The 25,602-nt window shown below is 33.9% G+C and overlaps 1 protein-coding gene across 5 annotated transcripts; it reads right to left on the bottom strand.

Moving 5' to 3' along the window:
• On the bottom strand, positions 1–25,158 carry LOC143079515 (NADH-ubiquinone oxidoreductase 49 kDa subunit-like). 5 transcript variants are annotated; one of them, XM_076254890.1, is made up of 14 exons: positions 25,025–25,158; positions 18,639–18,754; positions 17,790–17,902; positions 17,320–17,400; positions 13,969–14,089; positions 13,058–13,245; positions 12,162–12,325; positions 10,911–11,030; positions 8,829–8,958; positions 6,484–6,529; positions 2,680–2,729; positions 1,260–1,343; positions 463–520; positions 1–114 (listed from the first exon to the last, which is right to left on the bottom strand). In XM_076254890.1, exons 1-14 carry the CDS (start codon positions 25,123–25,125, stop codon positions 77–79), a joined length of 1,410 nt encoding a protein of 469 aa, XP_076111005.1. In that variant the 5' UTR covers positions 25,126–25,158; the 3' UTR covers positions 1–76. The 5 variants fall into 5 exon arrangements, 4 of the variants coding, with proteins under 4 accessions (XP_076111005.1, XP_076111004.1, XP_076111003.1 ...); XM_076254889.1 differs by lacking the exon at positions 2,680–2,729 and adding an exon at positions 2,291–2,340; XM_076254888.1 differs by lacking the exon at positions 2,680–2,729 and adding an exon at positions 1,901–1,950.
• Positions 25,159–25,602: the final 444 nt, after the last annotated feature.

Genomic DNA, 25,602 nt, shown 5'->3' with positions numbered 1-25,602 from the left:
TAAATCATAAATATTTTATTTACAACATATCTTAATAATGTCTTCAAAAAATGTCACTGACTTAGTGTTTAAAAAGTTATCTGTCTACCTCTCCAAATACAATGTCAAGTGTTCCTGAAAATAAACGGAAATAACACATTAACTGAAAATATTTTATAATTTTTTTTTTATCTAAAATTCTTGGGATAGTTTTCAATCATTTAAAATAGTAAAAAAACTTAAAATAAGCTCATTTCATCAACTTTAAATTCCATATATCTATCAAATTTAGATTTTATTATCTAATATCAGTTGAGCTCTACTCAATATGACAAATTATGAGCTTGTGTAGACTTTCCCATAGTCAATGAGATAAAATATTTCTTTCATGATAGAATTTGTCCTCTGATCGTAAAATTCAGTGAACTTTAAGCTCTAGAAATTACATATGACATTCTTAAATAATGTTTTCAAAAATCTTACCAATAATAGCCACAATATCAGCCAACATATGTCTTTTTGATATATGGTCCAGACCAGCCTAAAATGTGTAACAAAAACATGTGCTGAATATAGAATAACAATTTGTTTACAAGAGAGAAAATTCAAACATTCCTTTTAGGGAATGGAGAAAACATTAAGTTATTGGTAATGAAAACAAGCTTCACATGATTTTTAACCCCAGTAACAAATACCAAAAATATCAAGAAAACTACATGGGGACCTTCATGACAGCTTTTGGTCATTCTCTACTAAGGGGTGGGACCATGAAGGCTTGGCATTTGAATGGTTTCAAACGTAAATTATTGAAAATATTTATACTTCTATAATGAAAATACAAATAAATATAATTTAAATAAGCAATGAATTAGAATGTTCACCATTCCTTATATGGAGGTATGAAATACTTTTGATCGCGCTACACTGTACGGCGTAGACACGGTTTGTGATGATGAAAGTTCTTCCATGGTTCAATTTTCATCCATGGAGGTCCCTGATAAAGGAGAGGCAAAAGATACCAAGAGGATATTCAAACTCATAAGTAGAAACAAAACATACAAATCCCATGAAAAAATAAAATACAGATACAAACAGCACTTTTAAAAATATAACAAAGATACACCAAAGACTCAGCAACATCAACCCCACCAAACACAAGAGGTGATATCAGGTTCTCCAGAAGGGTCAACAGATCCTACTCCACATTTGGCACTTGTAATGTTGCTCATCTAAGTAAATCAATAGCATACTAATCACATATCAGTTTTTTAAGTACTTACCAAATGAGCAAATCCTGGAGCTTTAATTTTACATCTGTAAGGTTTGTTGGTTCCATCGGATACCAGATACACACCAAATTCACCCTAAATAGCAATTAAAACAAATATTTAATCACCTTCTCCTTTTATACCGTGGCAAACTGCAAACCTAAGTCTTTTTTTACCCTCTTAACCAAAACATTAAACTTAATTAACAGAATTATTATTCAAGGGCAATCACTTGTTTGAGGAGTTGTTGGATAATTTTGGTGGACATAAAATTACATTCTAGTATTTCAAAAAAAAAACCTATAACATGGTTTTCAAGATATTAATTAGACAATAACTTGCATTTTACACTTAAGTTCTATTTTTACATATGGCATGTATGGTGGCCAAGTTGGTTGAGGAGCAGAAACAAAAGACAATTGGTGAAGTGATTTCAATGGAAAATATTTTTTTCAAAGTTTATGATGGCAAGTAATTTCAATAGCTCAAATGGCTAACACAGCCAGGATATTCGTACAACTGCAAGATATATATATAGAAAAAATTAGAAAAACTTTGCATACTGAAGTTTCCAACATGATGGTTTACCTTTGGTGCCTCTATAGCTGTATATGTTGATCCTGGTGGGACATTTTAACCTTCTATAAACATACCTTTGGTGCCTCTATAGCTGTATATGTTGATCCTGGTGGGACATTATAACCTTCTGTAAACATACCTTTGGAGCCTCTATAGCTGTATATGTAGATCCTGGTGGGACATTATAACCTTCTGTAAACATACCTTTGGTGCCTCTATAGCTGTATATGTAGATCCTGGTGGGACATTATAACCTTCTGTAAACATACCTTTGGTGCCTCTATAGCTGTATATGTTGATCCTGGTGGGACATTTTAACCTTCTGTAAACATACCTTTGGTGCCTCTATAGCTGTATATGTTGATCCTGGTGGGACATTTTAACCTTCTGTAAACATACCTTTGGTGCCTCTATAGCTGTATATGTAGATCCTGGTGGGACATTATAACCTTCTGTAAACATACCTTTGGAGCCTCTATAGCTGTATATGTTGATCCTGGTGGGACATTATAACCTTCTGTAAACATACCTTTGGTGCCTCTATAGCTGTATATGTAGATCCTGGTGGGACATTATAACCTTCTGTAAACATACCTTTGGTGCCTCTATAGCTGTATATGTAGATCCTGGTGGGACATTATAACCTTCTGTAAACGTACCTTTGGTGCCTCTATAGCTGTATATGTAGACCTGGTGGGACATTATAACCTTCTGTAAACATACCTTTGGTGCCTCTATAGCTGTATATGTAGATCCTGCTGGGACATTATAACCTTCTGTAAACATACCTTTGGTGCCTCTATAGCTGTATATGTAGATCCTGGTGGGACATTATAACCTTCTGTAAACATACCTTTGGAGCCTCTATAGCTGTATATGTAGATCCTGCTGGGACATTATAACCTTCTGTAAACATACCTTTGGTGCCTCTATAGCTGTATATGTAGATCCTGCTGGGACATTATAACCTTCTGTAAACATACCTTTGGAGCCTCTATAGCTGTATATGTAGATCCTGGTGGGACATTATAACCTTCTGTAAACATACCTTTGGTGCCTCTATAGCTGTATATGTAGATCCTGGTGGGACATTATAACCTTCTGTAAACATACCTTTGGTGCCTCTATAGCTGTATATGTAGATCCTGGTGGGACATTATAACCTTCTGTAAACATACCTTTGGTGCCTCTATAGCTGTATATGTAGATCCTGGTGGGACATTATAACCTTCTGTAAACATACCTTTGGTGCCTCTATAGCTGTATATGTAGATCCTGGTGGGACATTATAACCTTCTGTAAACATACCTTTGGTGCCTTGGAGCCTCTATAGCTGTATATGTAGATCCTGGTGGGACATTATAACCTTCTGTAAACATACCTTTGGTGCCTCTATAGCTGTATATGTAGATCCTGGTGGGACATTATAACCTTCTGTAAACATACCTTTGGTGCCTCTATAGCTGTATATGTAGATCCTGGTGGGACATTATAACCTTCTGTAAACATACCTTTGGTGCCTCTATAGCTGTATATGTAGATCCTGGTGGGACATTATAACCTTCTGTAAACATACCTTTGGTGCCTCTATAGCTGTATATGTAGATCCTGGTGGGACATTATAACCTTCTGTAAACATACCTTTGGAGCGACATTATAACCTTCTGTAAACATACCTTTGGTGCCTCTATAGCTGTATATGTAGATCCTGGTGGGACATTATAACCTTCTGTAAACATACCTTTGGTGCCTCTATAGCTGTATATGTAGATCCTGGTGGGACATTATAACCTTCTGTAAACATACCTTTGGTGCCTCTATAGCTGTATATGTAGATCCTGGTGGGACATTATAACCTTCTGTAAACATACCTTTGGTGCCTCTATAGCTGTATATGTAGATCCTGGTGGGACATTATAACCTTCTGTAAACATACCTTTGGAGCCTCTATAGCTGTATATGTAGATCCTGGTGGGACATTATAACCTTCTGTAAACATACCTTTGGAGCCTCTATAGCTGTATATGTAGATCCTGGTGGGACATTATAACCTTCTGTAAACATACCTTTGGTGCCTCTATAGCTGTATATGTAGATCCTGGTGGGACATTATAACCTTCTGTAAACATACCTTTGGTGCCTCTATAGCTGTATATGTAGATCCTGGTGGGACATTATAACCTTCTGTAAACATACCTTTGGAGCCTCTATAGCTGTATATGTAGATCCTGGTGGGACATTATAACCTTCTGTAAACATACCTTTGGAGCCTCTATAGCTGTATATGTAGATCCTGGTGGGACATTATAACCTTCTGTAAACATACCTTTGGTGCCTCTATAGCTGTATATGTAGATCCTGGTGGGACATTATAACCTTCTGTAAACATACCTTTGGAGCCTCTATAGCTGTATATGTAGATCCTGGTGGGACATTATAACCTTCTGTAAACATACCTTTGGTGCCTCTATAGCTGTATATGTAGATCCTGGTGGGACATTATAACCTTCTGTAAACATACCTTTGGTGCCTCTATAGCTGTATATGTAGATCCTGGTGGGACATTATAACCTTCTGTAAACATACCTTTGGTGCCTCTATAGCTGTATATGTAGATCCTGCTGGGACATTATAACCTTCTGTAAACATACCTTTGGAGCCTCTATAGCTGTATATGTAGATCCTGGTGGGACATTATAACCTTCTGTAAACATACCTTTGGTGCCTCTATAGCTGTATATGTAGATCCTGGTGGGACATTATAACCTTCTGTAAACATACCTTTGGTGCCTCTATAGCTGTATATGTAGATCCTGGTGGGACATTATAACCTTCTGTAAACATACCTTTGGTGCCTTGGAGCCTCTATAGCTGTATATGTAGATCCTGCTGGGACATTATAACCTTCTGTAAACATACCTTTGGTGCCTCTATAGCTGTATATGTAGATCCTGGTGGGACATTATAACCTTCTGTAAACATACCTTTGGTGCCTCTATAGCTGTATATGTAGATCCTGCTGGGACATTATAACCTTCTGTAAACATACCTTTGGTGCCTCTATAGCTGTATATGTAGATCCTGGTGGGACATTATAACCTTCTGTAAACATACCTTTGGTGCCTCTATAGCTGTATATGTAGATCCTGGTGGGACATTATAACTTCTGTAAACATACCTTTGGTGCCTCTATAGCTGTATATGTAGATTCTGGTGGGACATTATAACCTTCTGTAAACATACCTTTGGTGCCTCTATAGCTGTATATGTAGATCCTGGTGGGACATTATAACCTTCTGTAAACATACCTTTGGTGCCTCTATAGCTGTATATGTAGATCCTGGTGGGACATTATAACCTTCTGTAAACATACCTTTGGTGCCTCTATAGCTGTATATGTAGATCCTGGTGGGACATTATAACTTCTGTAAACATACCTTTGGTGCCTCTATAGCTGTATATGTAGATTCTGGTGGGACATTATAACCTTCTGTAAACATACCTTTGGTGCCTCTATAGCTGTATATGTAGATCCTGGTGGGACATTATAACCTTCTGTAAACCTACCTTTGGTGCCTCTATAGCTGTATATGTAGATCCTGGTGGGACATTATAACCTTCTGTAAACATACCTTTGGTGCCTCTATAGCTGTATATGTAGATCCTGGTGGGACATTATAACCTTCTGTAAACATACCTTTGGTGCCTCTATAGCTGTATATGTAGATTCTGGTGGGACATTATAACCTTCTGTAAACATACCTTTGGTGCCTCTATAGCTGTATATGTAGATCCTGGTGGGACATTATAACCTTCTGTAAACATACCTTTGGTGCCTCTATAGCTGTATATGTAGATCCTGGTGGGACATTATAACCTTCTGTAAACATACCTTTGGTGCCTCTATAGCTGTATATGTAGATCCTGGTGGGACATTACAACCTTCTGTAAACATACCTTTGGTGCCTCTATAGCTGTATATGTTGATCCTGCTGGGACATTATAACCTTCTGTAAACATACCTTTGGTGCCTCTATAGCTGTATATGTAGATCCTGGTGGGACATTATAACCTTCTGTAAACATACCTTTGGTGCCTCTATAGCTGTATATGTAGATCCTGGTGGGACATTATAACCTTCTGTAAACATACCTTTGGTGCCTCTATAGCTGTATATGTAGATCCTGGTGGGACATTATAACCTTCTGTAAACATACCTTTGGTGCCTCTATAGCTGTATATGTAGATCCTGCTGGGACATTATAACCTTCTGTAAACATACCTTTGGTGCCTCTATAGCTGTATATGTAGATCCTGGTGGGACATTATAACCTTCTGTAAACATACCTTTGGTGCCTCTATAGCTGTATATGTAGATCCTGCTGGGACATTATAACCTTCTGTAAACATACCTTTGGAGCCTCTATAGCTGTATATGTAGATCCTGGTGGGACATTATAACCTTCTGTAAACATACCTTTGGAGCCTCTATAGCTGTATATGTAGATCCTGGTGGGACATTATAACCTTCTGTAAACATACCTTTGGTGCCTCTATAGCTGTATATGTAGATCCTGGTGGGACATTATAACCTTCTGTAAACATACCTTTGGTGCCTCTATAGCTGTATATGTAGATCCTGGTGGGACATTATAACCTTCTGTAAACAGTTTAAAGTGGTGAATCAATGCTTCCATAGAATTCTGAAAAGAATGTGTAGATGAATAATTAAAAAAAATTAAAAGGCCAGAAATAAATAAAAACAGAGGGTGTCTATGGAACACAATTACCCACACCTATAAAGACAAAAAGAAATCAGTCAAATTAGATCTATGTTATATGGTCCCAAAATACATTTCAAAATTTCAATTGATTGAGGAAGGCCAAGTTCTTGTCTGTAAATCCTAAATTGTCTATGTTCAGCTTAAAAAGGGGCATTCGTTTTGAAAGACAAGTGAAGTGTCTCAGATTTAACACCTATATATCTGTGGTATTATTCAAATTTCAGATATGTGTCTTTCTCGTTTGTTCATGCAGAAATTAAAATAGAAAGATAAATGGCCTAAGTAGAAGAGAAACACTACCCATCTTTAAAGTATAGGAAGGAACAAGGGCCCGGAAACGGTCATATTTGCCAGTCTTGTCCTAAACAAGTAATTAGGATTTAGGACAAGTTTAATTTTTATCAGATAATTTTGGTCCTTTCGTATAGATCGAGATTCTAAATCGCCCTTTTGAACTTGTTTTTGTTTTGTTATCCCTTTCCTGTAATAAAACTGCCACGCCAGTATAGTGTTATAATCCTAAGGGCCCTCTTAATAAACTACATTAATGCCTCTGGGAAATATTGGCTTATGATCACTAATTTTTTTTATACCTGTATTTTTAATTCACACCTGGCTATTGATTACAAGCTCAGAACTAATATTATAAAGAAATTAAAATTCCATAACAACTGTCTTCATTATTTAATTACTTTTCAGCTAAGACAATTGTCTATTCTGATTAAAATTAAATTAAAACTTTTTTACTACTAACACACATACTTTGTTTACTATGTAATGTGCATGCTTGAAATTCTTTTCCACATATTAGACACTAAATCTTAATTCAAAGTGATTTCATGCTATTAAATAAAGCAAGTGCAACTATTATAATTAAAATTCAAACACTATCAAAGAAAAACAATTAATACGACGATGAATTCCTTTGAATTTGATAAACAAAACTAATCCCAGAAATGTCTCAGGGATTGCTTGTTTTAGTATAGTTGCAAAACATCCTGTTTTAATTGTGTCTTCAAAAGCAAAAAAAAACATTTGCAATGTCTGAGAAATTTATCGTTCTGAGTCATTAAAATCATTTCATTTTTAAACTGTTGCCGTCCCTTAATTGCTCTTGAAAGATATTAGGAAAATGGTGGGAAAATTCATGAAGTAAATGCCATGCAACAGTTAAACAAGTTTGTTGATGCTAAGAGTATGAGCATACTCAGTAATGTAATTTTGACCAAAAAAAAAATTACCACATTTAAAGTTATCTCAAAATGACTGAAATTAGGTGAAAAGATTTCCAGATCCTTGGGTAGGAGCATAAAAGAATTATCTTTGTGTTTGCCTTCTTATCTATCCTAAAACTGCAGGCCATTACAGATAAACAAAAGGACATTGATATAACTTTTACATGTAAAATTGTTCATAGAATTAACTTTATAAATTAACCATTTAATAATTGGATTGTTTTTTCAAACAAAATCAGTTGAATATATAATACTGCCCACTAAGAATAGAAACGGGGAGATTTGAAAAATTAATTTTAAAAGATCGAGTCTGTGATAATTGTATGAATATTTTAGAAGATGAAGCCCATGTTATTTTATCGTGTCCTTTGTATGATGATTTTAGAAAAAAATTATTTGATGAAGCAACACATTTTAATAGTGATTTTATGTCTTATGATGATAAACAGAAATTAGTGTTTTTATTTACAGATAATAATATGATTCGTAGCTGTGCCAAAGCCTGTAATCTTATTTTAAATAGACGTAGAAATGTTTTATACTGTAAATAATGTTAATGTCAATATGTTTTATAATAGATGCATTCTTTATATAATTTTTAATGTTATAGTCTCTTGTAATTCTGTACAGAATGGCTCTCTTTTTATATTTATATATTTTTACATTTAATGTAATGTTGTATTATATATTATTGAGAGATGAGACTTAAACAAATGTTAAATAAAATATTGAATTGAATTAAATCTAGCAAAACATAGTTCATTGGCTATTTTAATTCGGTTATTGACACAGATATAATCTTCGAAATCAAAATGCCTATCAACACCAAGTAGATTTTGTTTTGGGAGTAGTGAAAAAAACCTGAAATAAATAAATCCATTTGTTTTAAAATAGATAATGACTACACTGACAACAAAAATGCAACAACATTATACTAGCACTAAAATATGCAATCTTACACTAATCAATTCTAACCTAATTACCTTCATTTCAGCTCTGCTTGGAGGACAAACTTTGTTATCATCTACTTTAATTTCTCCAGTTGGCATTTTATTCAAACACTGGAGTATAATTCTCAAACTCTGTCTCATCTCTTCCATACGAATCAAATACCTAGTTAAAGAGATACAATCATTGTACAATATATATTCCATAAAGGGACGACATCAAAAGATCGATGTAGGAAAAGAACTTAAATCAAATAGTTTGGGGTGGGGGAGTCAACATGGCTGCAACTTTTGTTAATCTAAAATCGATTTTACATATATCCCTATTGGTCAATCTATTTTTCCCAAATTAAGTTAAGAGGGGGGTGTGGGGGTCAGTGAAAAAACTATGTGAATTAAGATTTTTATCCTTCATTGCACTTTTGATGTCGTCCCTAATTATAACTCTATTAATATAAGATATTCAAATACATTAATTATTCTTTCTACTAGTAATAATTCATTACAACAAGTATCTGAAACTATAAACCTACTAATATTTCATGGATACATTTTTTCATGTTTTGTCATTTCTAGTCAACTACCAACTCATTTCTACACCATTTGGTCTCTGGTGGAGAATTGTCTCATGGCAAGCACACCACATCCTTCTTATTTTTATATGCAGCTATTTATTGTCTTTTTTTCTACCTTCTTAATTTTTAGACCATACAAAATTAACATTTTTGTCTTTTTTCTATAGTAGATAGCTCAGAACAATATCAAAAAGTTTGGGTTCTTCAACAAAAAAGTAATTTCCGGTTCTCCATCCTCTTTTATGGAGAGATTATTTTCTTATGAGCTGCTCTCTTTTGTAGAGATTATTTTCTTATGAGCTACTCTTTATGTAGAGATTATTTTCTTATGAGCTGCTCTTTTACAAATGTTTTATGTAGAGATTTTTTTCTCATGAGCAGCTCTTTTATGTAGATTATTTTCTTACAAGCTACTCTTTTATGTAGAGATTATTTTCTTATGAGCTGCTTGTAAGTGGAGATTTTTTTCTTATGAGCTGCTCTTTTATGTAGAGATTATTTCTTATGAGCTGCTCTTTTATGTAGAGATTATTTCTTATGAGCTGCTCTTTTATGTAGAGATTATTTTTTTATGAGCTTCTCTTTTATGTAGTGATTATTTTCTTACGAGCTTCTCTTTTATGTAGTGATTATTTTCTTACGAGCTGCTCTTTTATGTAGAGATTATTTTCTTACGAGCTGCTCTTGTATGCAGAGATTATTTCTTATGAGCTGCTCTTTTATGTAGATTATTTTCTTACGAGCTGCTCTTTTACGTAGAGATTATTTTCTTATGATCTGTTCTTTTAGGTAGAGATTATTATCTTATGAGCTGCTCTTTTATGTAGAGATTATTTTCTTATGAGCTGCTCTTGTATGTGGAGATTATTTCTTATGAGCTGCTCTTTTATGTAGAGATTATTTTCTTATGAGCTGCTATTTTATGTGGAGATTATTTCTTATGAGCTGCTCTTTTATGTAGAGATTATTTTTTTATGATCTGTTCCTTTATGTAGAGATTATTTTCTTATGAGCTGCTCTTGTATGTGGAGATTATTTCTTTTGAGCTGTTTTTTATGTAGATTATTTTCTTACGAGCTGCATTTTATGTAGAGATTATTTTCTTATGAGCTGCTCTTGTATGTGGAGATTATTTCTAATGAGCTACTCTTTTATGTAGAGATTATTTCTTATGAGCTGCTCTTTTATGTAGATTATTTCTTATGAGCTGCTTTTTTATGTAGAGATTATTTTCTTATGAGCTGCTCTTGTATGTGGAGATTATTTCTAATGAGCTACTCTTTTATGTAGAGATTATTTCTTATGAGCTGCTCTTTTATGTAGAGATTATTTTCTTATGAGCTGCTCTTGTATGTGGAGATTATTTCTTATGAGCTGCTCTTTTATGTAGATTATTTTCTTACGAGCTGTTCTTTTATGTAGAGATATTTTCTTACAAGCTACTCTTTTATGTAGAGATTATTTCTTATGAGCTGCTCTTTTATGTAGAGATTATTTTCTTATGATCTGCTTTTTATGTAGAGATTATTTTCTGAACACATACCTGTCCCAGCAATCTCCTTTCCTTCCAATAGGTACGTCAAATTCTACTTTATCATAAGCATCATAAGGCTGGACCTTCCTCAAATCCCACTCTATACCTGATCCTCGTAACATTACACCACTGAAAAAATCAGACTCAAATGTTAAATATATAATTTTATTGCATGATTTCTTTGGCTTATCTAAAAATATTTTTAACCATGATTAATCTGTGCTGGTATACAGTTACACAACAAATTGTTTTATCTATTTGGCAAACCAAAACAAAATTTGTTCATGTTAATTTTATTGTCTTTTGATCTAAATTACATCCATTTCTTTCCAGAATTTTATGAAAATTCTCTAACAGGTATGCCATCTCTTCATTCCCATATATGGTCAAGGTCAAATAAAACCTGTGCCACTGACATAAATATCATAAAATATTTCCATACACCAAATATAATTGTCCTATTGCATATATAGTATTAGAAAAAAGATCAAAACTAAAAAAAAATATTTTTGACCACTGAACAATGAAAATGAGGTCAGGGTCAGATGACACCTGCCAGATAGACATGTACACCTTACAATCATTCCATACACCAAATATAATATACCTATTGCAAACAGTATAAGAAAAACAGACCAAAACACAAAAACTTAACTATAAACACTGAACCATGAAAATAAGGTCAAGGTCAGATGAGACCTGCCAGTTGGACATGTACACCTTACAGTCGTTCCATACAGCAAATATACTCGACCTTTTGCTTATAGTATCTGAGATATGGACTTGGCCACCAAAACTCAACCTTGTTCACTGATCCATGAAATGAGGTTGAGGTAAAGTGAAAACTGTCTGACGGGCATGAGGACCTTGCAAGGTACGCACATACCAAATATAGTAATCCTATTACTTATCATAAGAGAGAATTTAACATTACAAGAAATCTAAACTTTTTTTTCAGTAGTCACTGAACCATTAAAATTGGACATTGGACATGTGACTGATGAAAACTTCATAACATGAGGCATCCATATACAAAGTATGAAGCATCCAGGTCTTTCACCTTCTAAGATATAAAGCTTTTAAGAAGTAAGCTAACGCTGTCGCTGGATCACTATCTGTATGTCTTCCCAGGCTCGACAAAAACAGCAAAAACCAGATCTTAAGAATATGTTGCAATTATCTAAATGGCAACTAACAGTTCTTCACCATGAAGATGTAATGATTGTGAGAAGCTACTTCTTAGATTTTCTTAATAGTCACCTGAAACCATAATTGAGAGCATCCTCAGATGAGACAATACCAACATCTATAGTTCGTGTTTTCCAGATCTGATTGTTTGTTAACAGCTGGTCAGTTTCATCAATACGTTGACCAAACTGTTGACACCACTGGTATATATCGTCCATCAAACCTAATGGCAGATCCTGAAAGATAAATATTTGGTCATTCAAAAAACTGATCTGCGTTTTAATTGATCCTACAGTTGCATTGAACTGCTTTTTTCATACATTAAAAAAAATGTTCACCCATAAACATACACACAAACCATATCTATATAAGTCAAATGCACTAATTAACTGTATGATATATATGATGCTCTAATGTACAAATGATGTATAGGCTTTCACACTATTAATATGATTTTTTCAACATGTAATAGAAAACAATATTGATATGATAAAAGAAACCACTTGCCAAAATTCTTAATAATTTTGATTGTTATTTACTGTGAATTCACTATTATTTGTTGGATACCATTTTTTGTGGGTTTTGTGGGTGGAGGTGTACCAGAAATTCAAATGTTCAACAAATAACATATTTCAATAGGCTTTGTATATGGTATACAATGTATACAGATTTTGACAAAACCACCATATTTGTAAGTTTTCAGCAATCCACGAAAATTGATACAGACGAAACAAAATTAATCCACAGTATTTGCAATACATTGCTCAAGTTGGTATGAAATATGCAATCATAGTCATGTATATGGAGGTCAATTTTTATGATTTTTTAAAAAATCGTTTGCTGATGAATTTTTTAAAGTCTTGGTTTCAAATTATAATTTATTTAAGACACACCTCCAGATAAAAATAACTCAAATGACTAAAACCGGAGAAATCTCTTTGGACCTGAATAAATCACATGATACTAACCTGAGCCACACCCCCAGGTCTGACGTAAGCTGCATGTAATCTGGCTCCTGACACTCGTTCATAAAACTCCATTAACTTTTCTCTCTCTTCAAACAACCAGAAGAAAGGTGTCATGGCTCCAACATCCAAAGCATGAGTACCAATACCCATTATGTGATTTAATATTCTGGTTATTTCAGCAAACATGGCTGAAGTAGAGTAAATTGTAACTGTTATTAACCGTGAAAGTACAAACTATTTTAGTCAAGGTGTGTTTTATTCGGGCTTGTATGTACAGCTTTTTTTTTTCCTTGTTATTTTATGACATGAAACAAACACCTCTCATTTCAATAAAGAAAATTATGTGTTTCATTTTATTTTACAACTGTTTAAACATTAACAGAATTTTTTTGTAAGATTCGTTTTTTTTTTAACTCAGTCATACAAGGGGAGATTACTCAAATAATTCAATTTGACCAAGGACTGCATACATATGGTCCAAGACAATTAATGACACTGATTTTTAAAATAATTGTATTTAACTTTAAACTCCCCGTATACCTTTAACCTGTTAAAAAGATTTTTTCTTTGAAATCCACAAAAAAGAGGTAAAAGACTTTTGTTTGCGCCATTCATCTTGTCAGAAAAATTATGAAAACTAATATTCAAATCCAAATGTTATGTGAAATGCAAAAGGGAGAATGTACATTTTGGAGATTATTTGGCCCTGTAAATTCACTTTAAAATAAAATATTATAAAACATTTTTTTTATCAGATTGAAAAATCAACATCAGATGTGATTATTATCAGTCTTTTGTGAAACAATTTGACTGTGAATCAGCAAGTTTCATTCATTATTTTAAAAATAGGCAGACTTTTGATATCTATATATACAAATAGTGTTTAATAAAAAAAAATCGATATTCCTTACTTCTAATCCATTTTGCCCTCTCTGGTACCTCTATATTAAGAAGTTTCTCAACAGCCATTGAATAACATTGTTCACTACACATCATTGACACATAGTCTAATCTATCAAAGTAAGGTAAAGCCTGCAAAAGATAATATTTAAATAAATGGGGAATGTGTCCATGGGACACAGATATGCCACACATTGCATATCATATAATGTTATAAAGGCACATAATGTAGAACGGTAAAAATGACCCTACCCAAATTTGTACTAGATCTGGGTTTTGTGGTAATAAGTATTGTGTATAAGTTTCATAACATTTGGTTGAGGCGAACTTTGAATCTTTGAAGTCTAAAATGGTCACACAGTAATGCTACCAACATTCAAACTTGATCTGTGTTTTGTAAAAATAAGCATTGAGTATTATTTCCTGACATTTGGTTGAGGCAAACTAAAGTTAGAGAAGGGCAACCAAGTTTGGGACGTACATACAGACAGACAAGGGTAAAACTTAATGCCCCTGAGCTACGACTGGGCTTAAAAAAATCACTCACAAACAGTAGTGCCATCTACAGTCACTAGCGACATAGTTTTCACTCAACATATTTAATGACAGTATGATGTCAGATAAGGTTGCTTTTTATGTGTCTTTTGGTGTCCATGTACTGATTTTGTGTCAAGGATGCAGTCTTCACGCCGAGTGGCAGCCCAGGCAGCCCAGGCTGGTAAAATTGCTCTCGGGCCTGTAAAAATCAGACCTACAGGCCAACAGAATCTAACTAAAATTTTTTAAAAATTGAGCTGCGGGCCTGTAGATTTAGCAGTTCAGCGTGAAGACTGGATGAATACCCCATATATTTTGGGTTTATTTATCAAAAGTTGAAATTACAAGTTTTTAGTTTCTCATAATGGATGTTGTAGATTTGCCTCTTAAATGGCCATCTTTCTTTGATACCCTCATGTAGTATAACTTTGGTGTGGTAGTAGAGGTTTCAACATTGCATGTAGCAGTAATGATGATAGACATGGGTCAATTACATACATTTTAAAATTAAATATGAATACAATATAAACAAGAGGCTCTCAAGAGCCTGAATCGCTCACCTGGTAAACAATGCCTTCAGCCATGTTTTTTGACGAAATAGAAAATAAAACACAAACTTTATTTTATACACCCTACTGATCATTCAAATGAAGTTTGGTTGAATTTGGTTGAGTAGTTTTAGAGGAGAAGATTTTTTAAAGTTAGCAAATATGATGAACAAATTGTGAAAAATTGTCATTAAAGGACAATAACCCCTTAAGGGGTCAATTGACAATTTTGGTCATATTAACTTATTTGTAGATCTTACTTTGCTGATCATTTTTGCTGTTTACAGTTTATCTTTATCTATAATAATATTCAAGATAATGACCAAAAACTGCAAAATTTCCTTAAAATTACCAATTAAGTGGCAGCAACCCAACAATGGGTTGTTTGATTCATCTGAAAATTTTAGGGCTGATAGATCTTGACCTAATGAACATTTTTACCCATGTCAGATTTGCTTTAAATGCTTTAGTTTTTGAGATATAAGCCAAAAACTGCATTTGACCCCTATGTTCTATTTTAAGTAACGGTGGCCATGTTTTTTGACGGATCAAAAATCGAAGCACAAACTTTGTGCAGGATAATCTACGGAACAATCATGCTAAGTTTCATCCAAATCCATTCAGTAGTTTCAGAGGAGAAGATGTTTGAAAAATTGTTAACGACAACAGACGACGGACGCCAAGTGATGAGAAAAGCTCACATTTCCTTTTAGGAAAGGCGAGCTAAAAACTGCAGAATTTCCTTAAAATTACCAATTCAGGGGCAGCAACCTAGCAACGTGTCGTTCGATCCATCTGAATATTTCAGGGCAGATAGATTTTGACCTGATAAACAATTCAACCACAGTCAGATTTGATCTTAATGCTTTGGTTTTTGACATTTTACCCCTATGTTCTACTTTTAGCCGTGGCAGCCATCTTGTTTGGATGGCTGGGTCACCCGACACATTTTTTAAACTAGATACCCAAAAGATGATTGTGGCCAAGTTTGGATTAATTTGGCCCAGTAGTTTCAGAGGAGAGGATTTTTGTAAAAGATTACTAAGATTTACGAAAAATGGTTAAAAATTGACTATAAAGGGCAATAACTCCTAAAGGGGTCAACTGACCATTTCGGTCATGTTGACTTATTTGTAAATCTAACTTTGCTGAACATTATTGCTGTTTACAGTTTATCTCTATCTATAATAATATTCAAGATAATAACCAAAACAGCAAAATTTCCTTAAAATTACCAATTCAGGGGCAGCAACCCAACAATGGGTTGTCCAATTCATCTGAAAATTTCAGGGCAGATAGATCTTGACCTGATAAACAATTTAACCCCCATGTCAGATTTGCTCTAAATGCTTTGGTTTTTGAGTTATAAGCCCAAAACTGCATTTTACCCCTATGTTCTATTTTTTGCCATTGCGGCCATTTTGGTTGGTTGGCCAGGTCACCCGACACAATTTTCAAACTAGATACCCTAATGATGGTTGTGGCCAAGTTTAGTTCAATTTGGCCCAGTAGTTTCAGAGGAGAAGATTTTTGTAAAAGATAACTAAGATTTATGAAAAATGGTTAAAAATTGACTATAAAGGGCAATAACTCCTAAAGGGGTCAACTGACCATTTCAGTCATGTTGACTTATTTTTAGGTCTTACTTTGCTGAACATTTTTGCTGTTTACAGTTTATCTCTACCTATAATAATATTCATGATAATAACCAAAAACAGCAAAATTTCCTTAAAATTTCCAATTCAGGGGCAGCAACCCAGGTAATCTGGTGACCTGATAATCAATTTTACCCCATGTCAGATTTGCTCTAAATGCTTCGGTTTTTGAGTAATAAGCCAAAAACTGCTTTTGACCCCTATGTTCTATTTTTAGCAATGGCGACCATGTTTGTTGATAGATCAAAACTTCGGATACAATTTATAAACTAGATACCCTAAGGAACATTCAGTTAAAGTTTGGAAGTATTTGGCCTAGTAGTTTCAGAGGAGAAGATTCTTGAAATAGTTTACGACGACAGACGACGGAGGACGCCAAGTGATGGCATAAGCTCACTTTGGCCCTTCGGGCCACGTGAGCTAAAAAGAAGATGTGTTATGATTGCCAATGTGACAACTATCCACAAAAGACTAAAATGACACAGACATTAACAACAAATATTTACTGTACAGAAAAAATACATAGTGCAGTGATCACTTTTGTCCAAAAGAAAAATGAACAATTTAGACTGAATATTCCCATATTGTATGTGATTTTATAGCATCCATTAGTAGTAATTACCTGTGTGTATGTTTTATATTCAATGAGTTTTTCTGTACCTCTGTGTAAAAGTCCTATATGGGGATCACATCTTTCAACAGTCTGAAAATAAAATGCAGTGAAATTATGTAGCTCTCTATATGAAATGTTGCCCTAAATATTCATGCAATATTTGCCACTAAACATTAAGTGTTGTAAAATTTCAAACTATCGGCAAACAGGAAATGATCTACATGCTGGACATAAATATTGCTTACTCCCTACAACTCAACATTATAAAGCTGCAGACCAAATATTGAATCATTCCCTTTCATAAAAGCCCTACCCAAGGGCTTTTGGACAAACAGAGTTGAGGTTTTGTTTTAGACCGGCTTTCACCTTTGGCAACCAAAGTAACGAAAGTACAAATATCCCCATGATTACAATATCATGCAAGCTGTATTATCATGATTATTATTGACCATTGTTAATCAAATTATTAATGTACTCACTTCTCCATCCAAAACCATAATCATTCTTAATACACCATGAGCTGCTGGATGCTGAGGTCCAAAGTTCATTGTTATATTCTGTACTTGTTTCTCCAAGGGATGCTCATCCATTACTAATAAAAAGATAATAATATGCAAGGTCATGCCATTAGGTCAGTTGAAAGTTTGTAGAGTTTTTCTTGCCACTCTTTTGAATTCATTCCAGCATATCACAGACAGAGATCTTTTTAATATATATGACGTAGTCATTGTGTTGGAAACTGTAAAGTTATTTACTATATAATTAGGAGCAATTTCCTTTGAAATATAATGATCTTCTGTATGTGTCTACTACCTTTATGTACATTATTCTATAATGTTTTTGTATCAAAGTTCAAACATATTTCTGTGTCTTGTATAGCTTACATGTTGTATGTAGTATGGGTTTTGCTCATTATTGAAGACTGTACAGTAAACTATAGTTGTTCACTTCTACATGCACCATGCAATTTGGTTTCTAGTGGAGCGTTGTCTCATTTGTATTAAACCCCATTCCTACTTTTATATAGAAAATGTTATTGAATAAGTATTTGTGAATTTGATCCATTGTATAAAAAAAATGAACTTGCAAGATTGTGCAGTTGAATTTTCCACTAAGAATACTACTTATCAATTTTAGTGTAAATACAATTATTGCAGTTATACTGGTGATGATATACATAATACATTGTACATGTACATTTGTAAACTCTATAAAATATTTCAGAGTTTCTCAAACAAATCTTTAAATAACTTATAAAATTAACAAAGATTTTTTTATGAGTTGTTGATTGTTTTTTTTGGTTTTGTACTTAAAGTTAATATACAAACCTGTTATTTCTGGATATACCCAGTCAGTTTGTTTCTCATCAGGAAAAGCAACTGGACAAAGATACTTTTCTAAATAATCCTTATCTGGTGTCCATACTTTTCCTCCTCTTTCTTGTCTGGAATAAATAAAAGAAATGATATAAGCATACAGATCTCACTGAAGAGAGCATGTAAAGTAACAGTATTTCTGAAGCCATAAAACATGTGGCTTATGCTTCTATACAAGTACATTGTATTCAACATGTTCAAAAGTTATGTTGGTGCCTAATTTATGTTTCAGGAGGATAACATACATTGGGCCATTCCAGTTAATGTCTACTAAAGGGGGATGGATGGTCCTTTCTGAGGGGTGTAAAATTAATACATCTTAGGGTGTGAAATTTTTGTTTTTTTCATCTGACATGTCTGACACATACATAAACACTTACACACAAAAAACTTCTGAGGGTCTTGCAGCAGTAAATAATTAAAAATAATTACATCTTAGGGGTTACAAAAATGCCTATGTCAGTCTTGTCAGATCTTAGGGGTGCTTTGGAATGTAGACAGTTTCGTATCATGCATTATCTGGTATTGCGTTTAAAATTCTGATGGGTACAATCCTTGCTGTAAAAAATTCTGATGGGTCATTTTTCCCATAAAAAACCCACCCACCCAATGTGAAAAGAAACTTTACATCTGATACATGTAGGTCTTAGTTTTTAGATCTGATAGGTATTTTTTTATGATTTTTTTTTTTCCTGATACATATAAAAACAAGAATGTGTCCAAAGTACACGGATGCCCCACTCGCACTATCCTTTTCCATGTTCCATGGACCGTGAAATTGGGTAATAATCTAATTTGGTATTAAAATTAGAAAGATTATACTATAGGGAACATATGTACTAAGTTTCAAGTTGATTGGACTTTAATTTTATCAAAAACTACCTTGACCAAAAACTTTAACCTGAAACTCCCACTTTCATTTTCTATGTTTAGTGGACCGTGAAATTGGGGTCAAAAGTCTAATTTGGCTTCAAAATTAAAAAGATTATATCATAAGCAACAAGTTTACTAAGTTTGAAGTTGACTGGACTTCAGCTTCACCAAAAACTACCTTGACCAAAAACTTTAACCTGAAACTCCCACTTTCATTTTCTATGTTCAGTGGACCGTGAAATTGGGGTCAAAAGTCTAATTTGGCTTTAAAATTAGAAAGATCATATCATAAGCAACAAGTCTACTAAGTTTCAAGTTGATTGGACTTCAGCTTCATCAAAAACTACCTTGACCAAAAACTTTAACCTGAACGGACGGACGCACAGACGAACGGAGCCACAGACCAGAAAACATAATGCCCCTCTACTATCGTAGGTGGGGCATAAAAAAATGTCCCCATCCATCCCCACTGGAATGGCCCATTTTATTAGGCCTATTTTGAATCGTCCTACTCAGGTAAGTGGAGCCTGTCGACTTTACTCGACTGACAACCGAACCCCCTGAAGGCTTAGTTTGACCTTTTGAACCTACACGAGTTAACTCTGCATCAACCCTGGGTCAGGGCAGGTTTAGTCAAGTTTCAAGAGGGTGTCAAGTAATTGCAGCATCAAAAATTGATACAAAATAACTGTTTATTTGACAAAATACAGCCAGAGTAAGGCTGACAACATGGACAAAGGGAATTTATTTTTGCCTGCACTTTGCAGTCAACAAATATTGTTCATGTGTGTATCAACTGTTGGTGACGTTTATGAATAAAACCAAAATTAATTTGTTTACTCAGTACGATTTTTTTTTATCTTAATGCTCAGGAAACCATGTAGATATAGTTTTGTTCACTTCTCTCATTATAGTCAACTCAATGGAAGACTTTTGACTTTGATTTGGAAAGGTTGCACAAATGTGCATTATCACTGATCTTTTAACTCGAGTTAACCTGAGTTGGACGAATCGCAGTAGGCCTTATTTACTTCATAATTACAAGATTTCTGAGAAAATTTTACTAACAAAACCTATATATGGACATAATTTTTCTTGTTTGAATTGTTTTATATTTGTCATTTCAGCACCTGTTTTATATGACAATGTGGTATGAGTTTTGCTCTTTGTCAAAGGCCATATAGTGACTTGTTTATACTTCAGACAACATCATGAACATACAGCAATTAGTCAGTTTGATTTATATGTTCAGGTAAATGTCTGGATTCTGTAATATTGCCATTCAAGATTGTGTAGTTCTGGTTGGATATACATGATATAAGCATAAATAGAAGCAAATGTACAGATTATCAGATTTTCTGCATATTGATAATGTAAAAATGTCAGCTGCAAGTCATAGTGTGAAGCATTTTGTTGAGTGAGCGTAGCAAAAGAGTTCACACAGGTTTCATATTGTGTCCAGCAGCTGATATTTTACAATGTAAACAGTGATATTGTTGGCTTTTTTCAAAACTACCTGTACCCTTTTATATTGGGTAAATATGCATCATTTTTATCAAATTGGGAAATTTATAATAAACCAAACCATGAATTTGACTGGAACTTCAATTTGCAGGCCCCCTTTCAAGAGGTAAACCCTCATTTGAAATAAGACCCCTCATTGTCAGTGATAATACATACATGTAAATAGACACTCAAATCTGCACACATAGTCATTTTAGGCATGAAAAATGAGTTTTTTTTCAGCTTGTATTCATGCACAATTACTACTGAGACTGCACTATTGGGAAAAAAGTTGTCCTTTTGGGAATAATTTTAAGCCATTTTTTTTCAAATTGGGATTCTTCTCAAGCATTTGTCCAGGGGAAAAAGCATTTATTCTCTGGTAATTTAATAAGGCAAACAATATCACTGGTAGATATTACACTCACTCACATAACCAACAAACATGACTTTAAATGCTCTGGTGAAACTTATCAATCTCTGTTCATACATCATGATATAATTTTAAATAAGTCAGATAAAATTTAGTCAGACCGTTCACCTATTTCATGATATAAACATATATATAAAGTCTTGATAATGATATTCATTTTTATTAAGAGTTCAGCAGTGAAGTAAACAGTTGGACAACTGATAATAGAGTTTAGCAAAAATGCTGCCAGACAAAGTATGAACTGACAAATGGCAACTAGTCGAGGAAGCAAGTTAACTCGTACCAACGGAAACTCGTACCATGTTAACTCGTACCAAAAAAGTTAACTCGTACCAACTTAAAGTCGTACCACTGGGAAGTCGTACCATTAAAAAAAATTGAAACTCATCAGTGAAGGCAAGCTTAAAAGATGTCAACGGAAGAAGGTCCGAGCAGTCCAGGGAAAGATATTCGCTTTGTGGGAACAGTACACCACCCACTCCATCACAACAGCAGAACTTCTGAAACAGACCATGCGTTTGAATGGTCCTGTACCAACACCAGAAAACACCGACCAGTAAATTGAATAGTGAACATGGACTATTAGTGCGACCATTAGTGCTTCTTGAATGTTTATTTTTCTATATGTAACAATAGTGCCAATTAATATTATGTAACAATAGTGCCAGTTATCTTTGAAAACATTATTGTATTAATTTAATACCATGTGAAATCTTAAATGTTAAAGGATGATATAGATGTGAATAAAACACAAGGTGTATGTATCTCTTGAGCCATGGCTATTAAATAATAGCACACAAGACCGTGACAACATAGCAAACGAAAGACTAATCTGATGATCATTTCAGGTCTCATTTACTTTCCTTTGAAGGTGTCACTACTCTTTTTCAAAGCAATGCATATCTCACACGTTAAATGAACATGACATTACCGTAAAATCTTAATAGAAGTTGTCAGTTTCTCGGTGAGTAATAATTACCTTGTGCAAAATATTATATATAAAAAAATTCATACTTTTAACATGTTGGTCATAAACAATTTACAACCTTTAAAACACACTAAATTAATTCTTTCAGTGAATAAAATTCCTTCGAGAAACAAAAGAAAAGTACCCAAATCTATTCAATGTAACTGATTTGGAATGATTAAAAATTAAATCCAATGGTTATCAGCATAAGTTTAAAAAAGAATGATTCAAGGGAGACAACAAATCAAATCTACCAAGGTATTATCTATATCTAATACACATGGAACATTAACTACAGACTGGTCATTTTACTTTCAAATTATATACGGCAGTGTTCTCCCCAGGATTTTTGGATAGCGCTGTGGTAAGCCCGTGATTTTTCGACAATTCTCAGGAACTTTGTCACGGCGCGCGGTTGGTTTGTAATTGATTTGTTATGTGTTTTTCTTATATTATGCCATTGATGTTTTCTCTTGTAATGATGTCCTCATCATGCTCATGGAAGTTACCCCTTTGTTTGCTAATGTTATTGTCTGGATATAGACATGATAGAAGAAAAGTCTTTTTTTCTCCATTGTAAATTCATATAATCCTCATCTGTCTATAAAACCCAAGGAGAAGTCTTTTCCATGGTGGGTCTATACCAGACTGCCTATGTGAAGATTTCTTATCACTAACAGGTAATGTTGCAGAACATGTAAGACCAAGAATAAAGTCTTTGTCAGCTTCTGTGAGAAAGTTTTCAATGACAAGATTGATATTTTTTACATTTACTTTTATTAACATTTCTAGCAAAATACAACTTTTCAATAAAAATGAGTAGGAAGAAATGAAATTGCCCTTTCAATAATATTCAAATGTTATCAAAGACTTGCTTAAAAAAAGGCTGAAATACTCCAATTATGAATATGAAAGAATTCCTATAAAAATATTTTAAAGAGATTTTTTTTATTTCAAAGGTGAATTACCAATCAAATACATTATGCCAATTGAAACAACTACCACCTTAAGAGGTTGTGTTTGATAATTTTATAAATATTTGAATACTTGCCACCAGATAAGTTTGTCAAGATTTGACAATACTTCTTTTAGGTCTTTCCCTCCCAAATTATCTCCCTTACTGGCTGACATAACTTCCTGTTTACACTTGTGGCCCTTTTAGCATTAAATACTATTCCTTATCCAAGCCATCCTCTATTTACATTAAATTTAAAGCAATATTTAATTAATTTATATTGATGATTGGTTGACAAATATCGATATTTTACATATATTTACATAAAATTTTCGTTTTGTTTTATTCCCTTATCCATTTGAAAAAGAGCCATGGATGGACAAGTAATCGTAAAATATGGGCTTATAATGAATCCCTTGATAACAGGGATGCTTCCATCAAGCAATACAGGTTCGACAGTTCGGTTGTAATAGCAAAAAAAGTAATTATATAATCGTAGATGCAGTGGCGGATCCAGGGGGGGGGGGGTTCCGGGGGTGCGCACCCCCCCTTTATTTTTGCCGATCAATGCATTTGTATCGGGACATATGTTTTGCACCCCCCCTGCACCCCCCCTTTGCCCTGGGTTAGCACCCCCCCTTTCGAAAATTTCTGCATCCGCCCCTGAGATGGTTCAAAAAATGGTCGAGACCACGTTGTCAGAGAAGGGGGTAAAACTTCCCTTATATCATTTAGAAATGAACTTTTCAGCACCCGAGACATGTATTATATGTCTCTGTTAGCACTGTTCGTTCCTTTCATAAGTTTCGGCATCTTTTTAAAGCGAAAAACTCGATGAAGGAAAGGTTTATTTGGCAGTAAAAGTTTTGCAAATGGCGCCATTTTGATCATTTATTGAACTGGCCACTACGATATTTGACAGCGTTGGGTTAATTAACGATCTCTCGAATAAATAAACCAGTCGATCACATGATCGGAATGTGTACAAAATAATACCGGAAGTTTGAAATTCAAAAACAATAGCGCTGCGGTCTGCCCAGATACCACCGAGGTGAATTCAAATAGCGCTGAACATCGCAGGGCTAAAACGGCCTGGGGAGAACACTGATTTTCATTTTACAGACTTAAGAGGTATTGAGAAAAATAACAGTATATATTCATAATTAAACACCAATCAAATGCATTTAAATAAGTTGGTACGAGTTAGCAGTGGTACGAGTTTACATTGGTACGAGTTATTTTTTAGTGGTACGAGTTAACGTTGGTACGAGTTTACATTGGTACGGGTTAACTATAATTCCTAGTCGAGATACATTGTAAGCGTGATTTTTCTAAGTTTTAGTCTAAGCCTAAGGTAAAGATTTGCAGTTTGATTAATTATAGAAAACAGGCAAGCACTCCCAAGACCAGTGGTGCTAAGTTTTACTTATGATTATGATAATTGCCAGTCCACTTCGTCATATGTGTGGCATTCTCTAAGTAAGTTGAAAGATGCCTACTATTTTTTTACAAGTTTTGTTATGAAATATGTGATTCAAGGACAAACTTTCTAACGTCCTGATCTTGTAATTTAGTGTTAGAAATGAGTAAAAATAACAGCAAATTACTGTGCATAATAAAGTGGACTTGTTCTAGCCAGCAACGGCTTCCGACATGCATTGATAACTGCTGGAGAAGCCTTTCGTAACAAGCTTCCCAGCGCTGCCATTTCAGTTTTGTAATTTCCGGAAGTTGTGTGTCTAAAAGTAAAGTGTAAATTGCGAGACTTTTTATATCACAGTGAAGTGCTCATTAAAGGTCACGTACCTGTCTTTCACCTGCTATGCTTTCTTCTCTCTGTTGTCACATCTCAAGGAAAACACACCTAATGTTTTACAATAATAATAACACAGACATTTGTTATATAACATTATTTATACTGAAGAGTAATGATTTAAAGAGTTGTCCCCTTTTATTTCATTTTTATTAAAAAATATTTAGGTGGATTCTATATTATTGATGATTTTTATGTTTGTATTCACCAGTTTATATATAACTTATCTGTAGTTCTGTTACTTTATAAATGTATATGTGTTGAATGATGTAAATCACTTAATCATTAAAATTAATGTTTAATTAGTATTTACAAAAGAGTTACAGTTTGATCATTTGCCGTCTAAACAACTTTTCAAACAAATACAAGACC

Source organism: Mytilus galloprovincialis, chromosome 6 (genome assembly GCF_965363235.1).
Source record: "Mytilus galloprovincialis chromosome 6, xbMytGall1.hap1.1, whole genome shotgun sequence".
Lineage (NCBI taxonomy): Eukaryota > Metazoa > Mollusca > Bivalvia > Mytilida > Mytilidae > Mytilus > Mytilus galloprovincialis.
Note: the sequence above shows the minus strand (reverse complement) of the source record. Positions and strands in the feature narration are given on the sequence as shown.

Excerpts from the sequence above, each read along its gene's own strand:
- LOC143079515 (XM_076254887.1), bottom strand. The coding sequence starts at position 25,125 with ATGGCAGCGCTGGGAAGCTTGTTACGAAAGGCTTCTCCAGCAGTTATC. Across the intron at positions 17,903-18,638 it reads GGTATATCCAGAAATAACAG|TAATGGATGAGCATCCCTTG; the intron begins GTTTGTATATTA and ends TCTTTTTATTAG. Across the intron at positions 11,031-12,161 it reads GCTCTCAATTATGGTTTCAG|TGGTGTAATGTTACGAGGAT; the intron begins GTGACTATTAAG and ends TGATTTTTTCAG.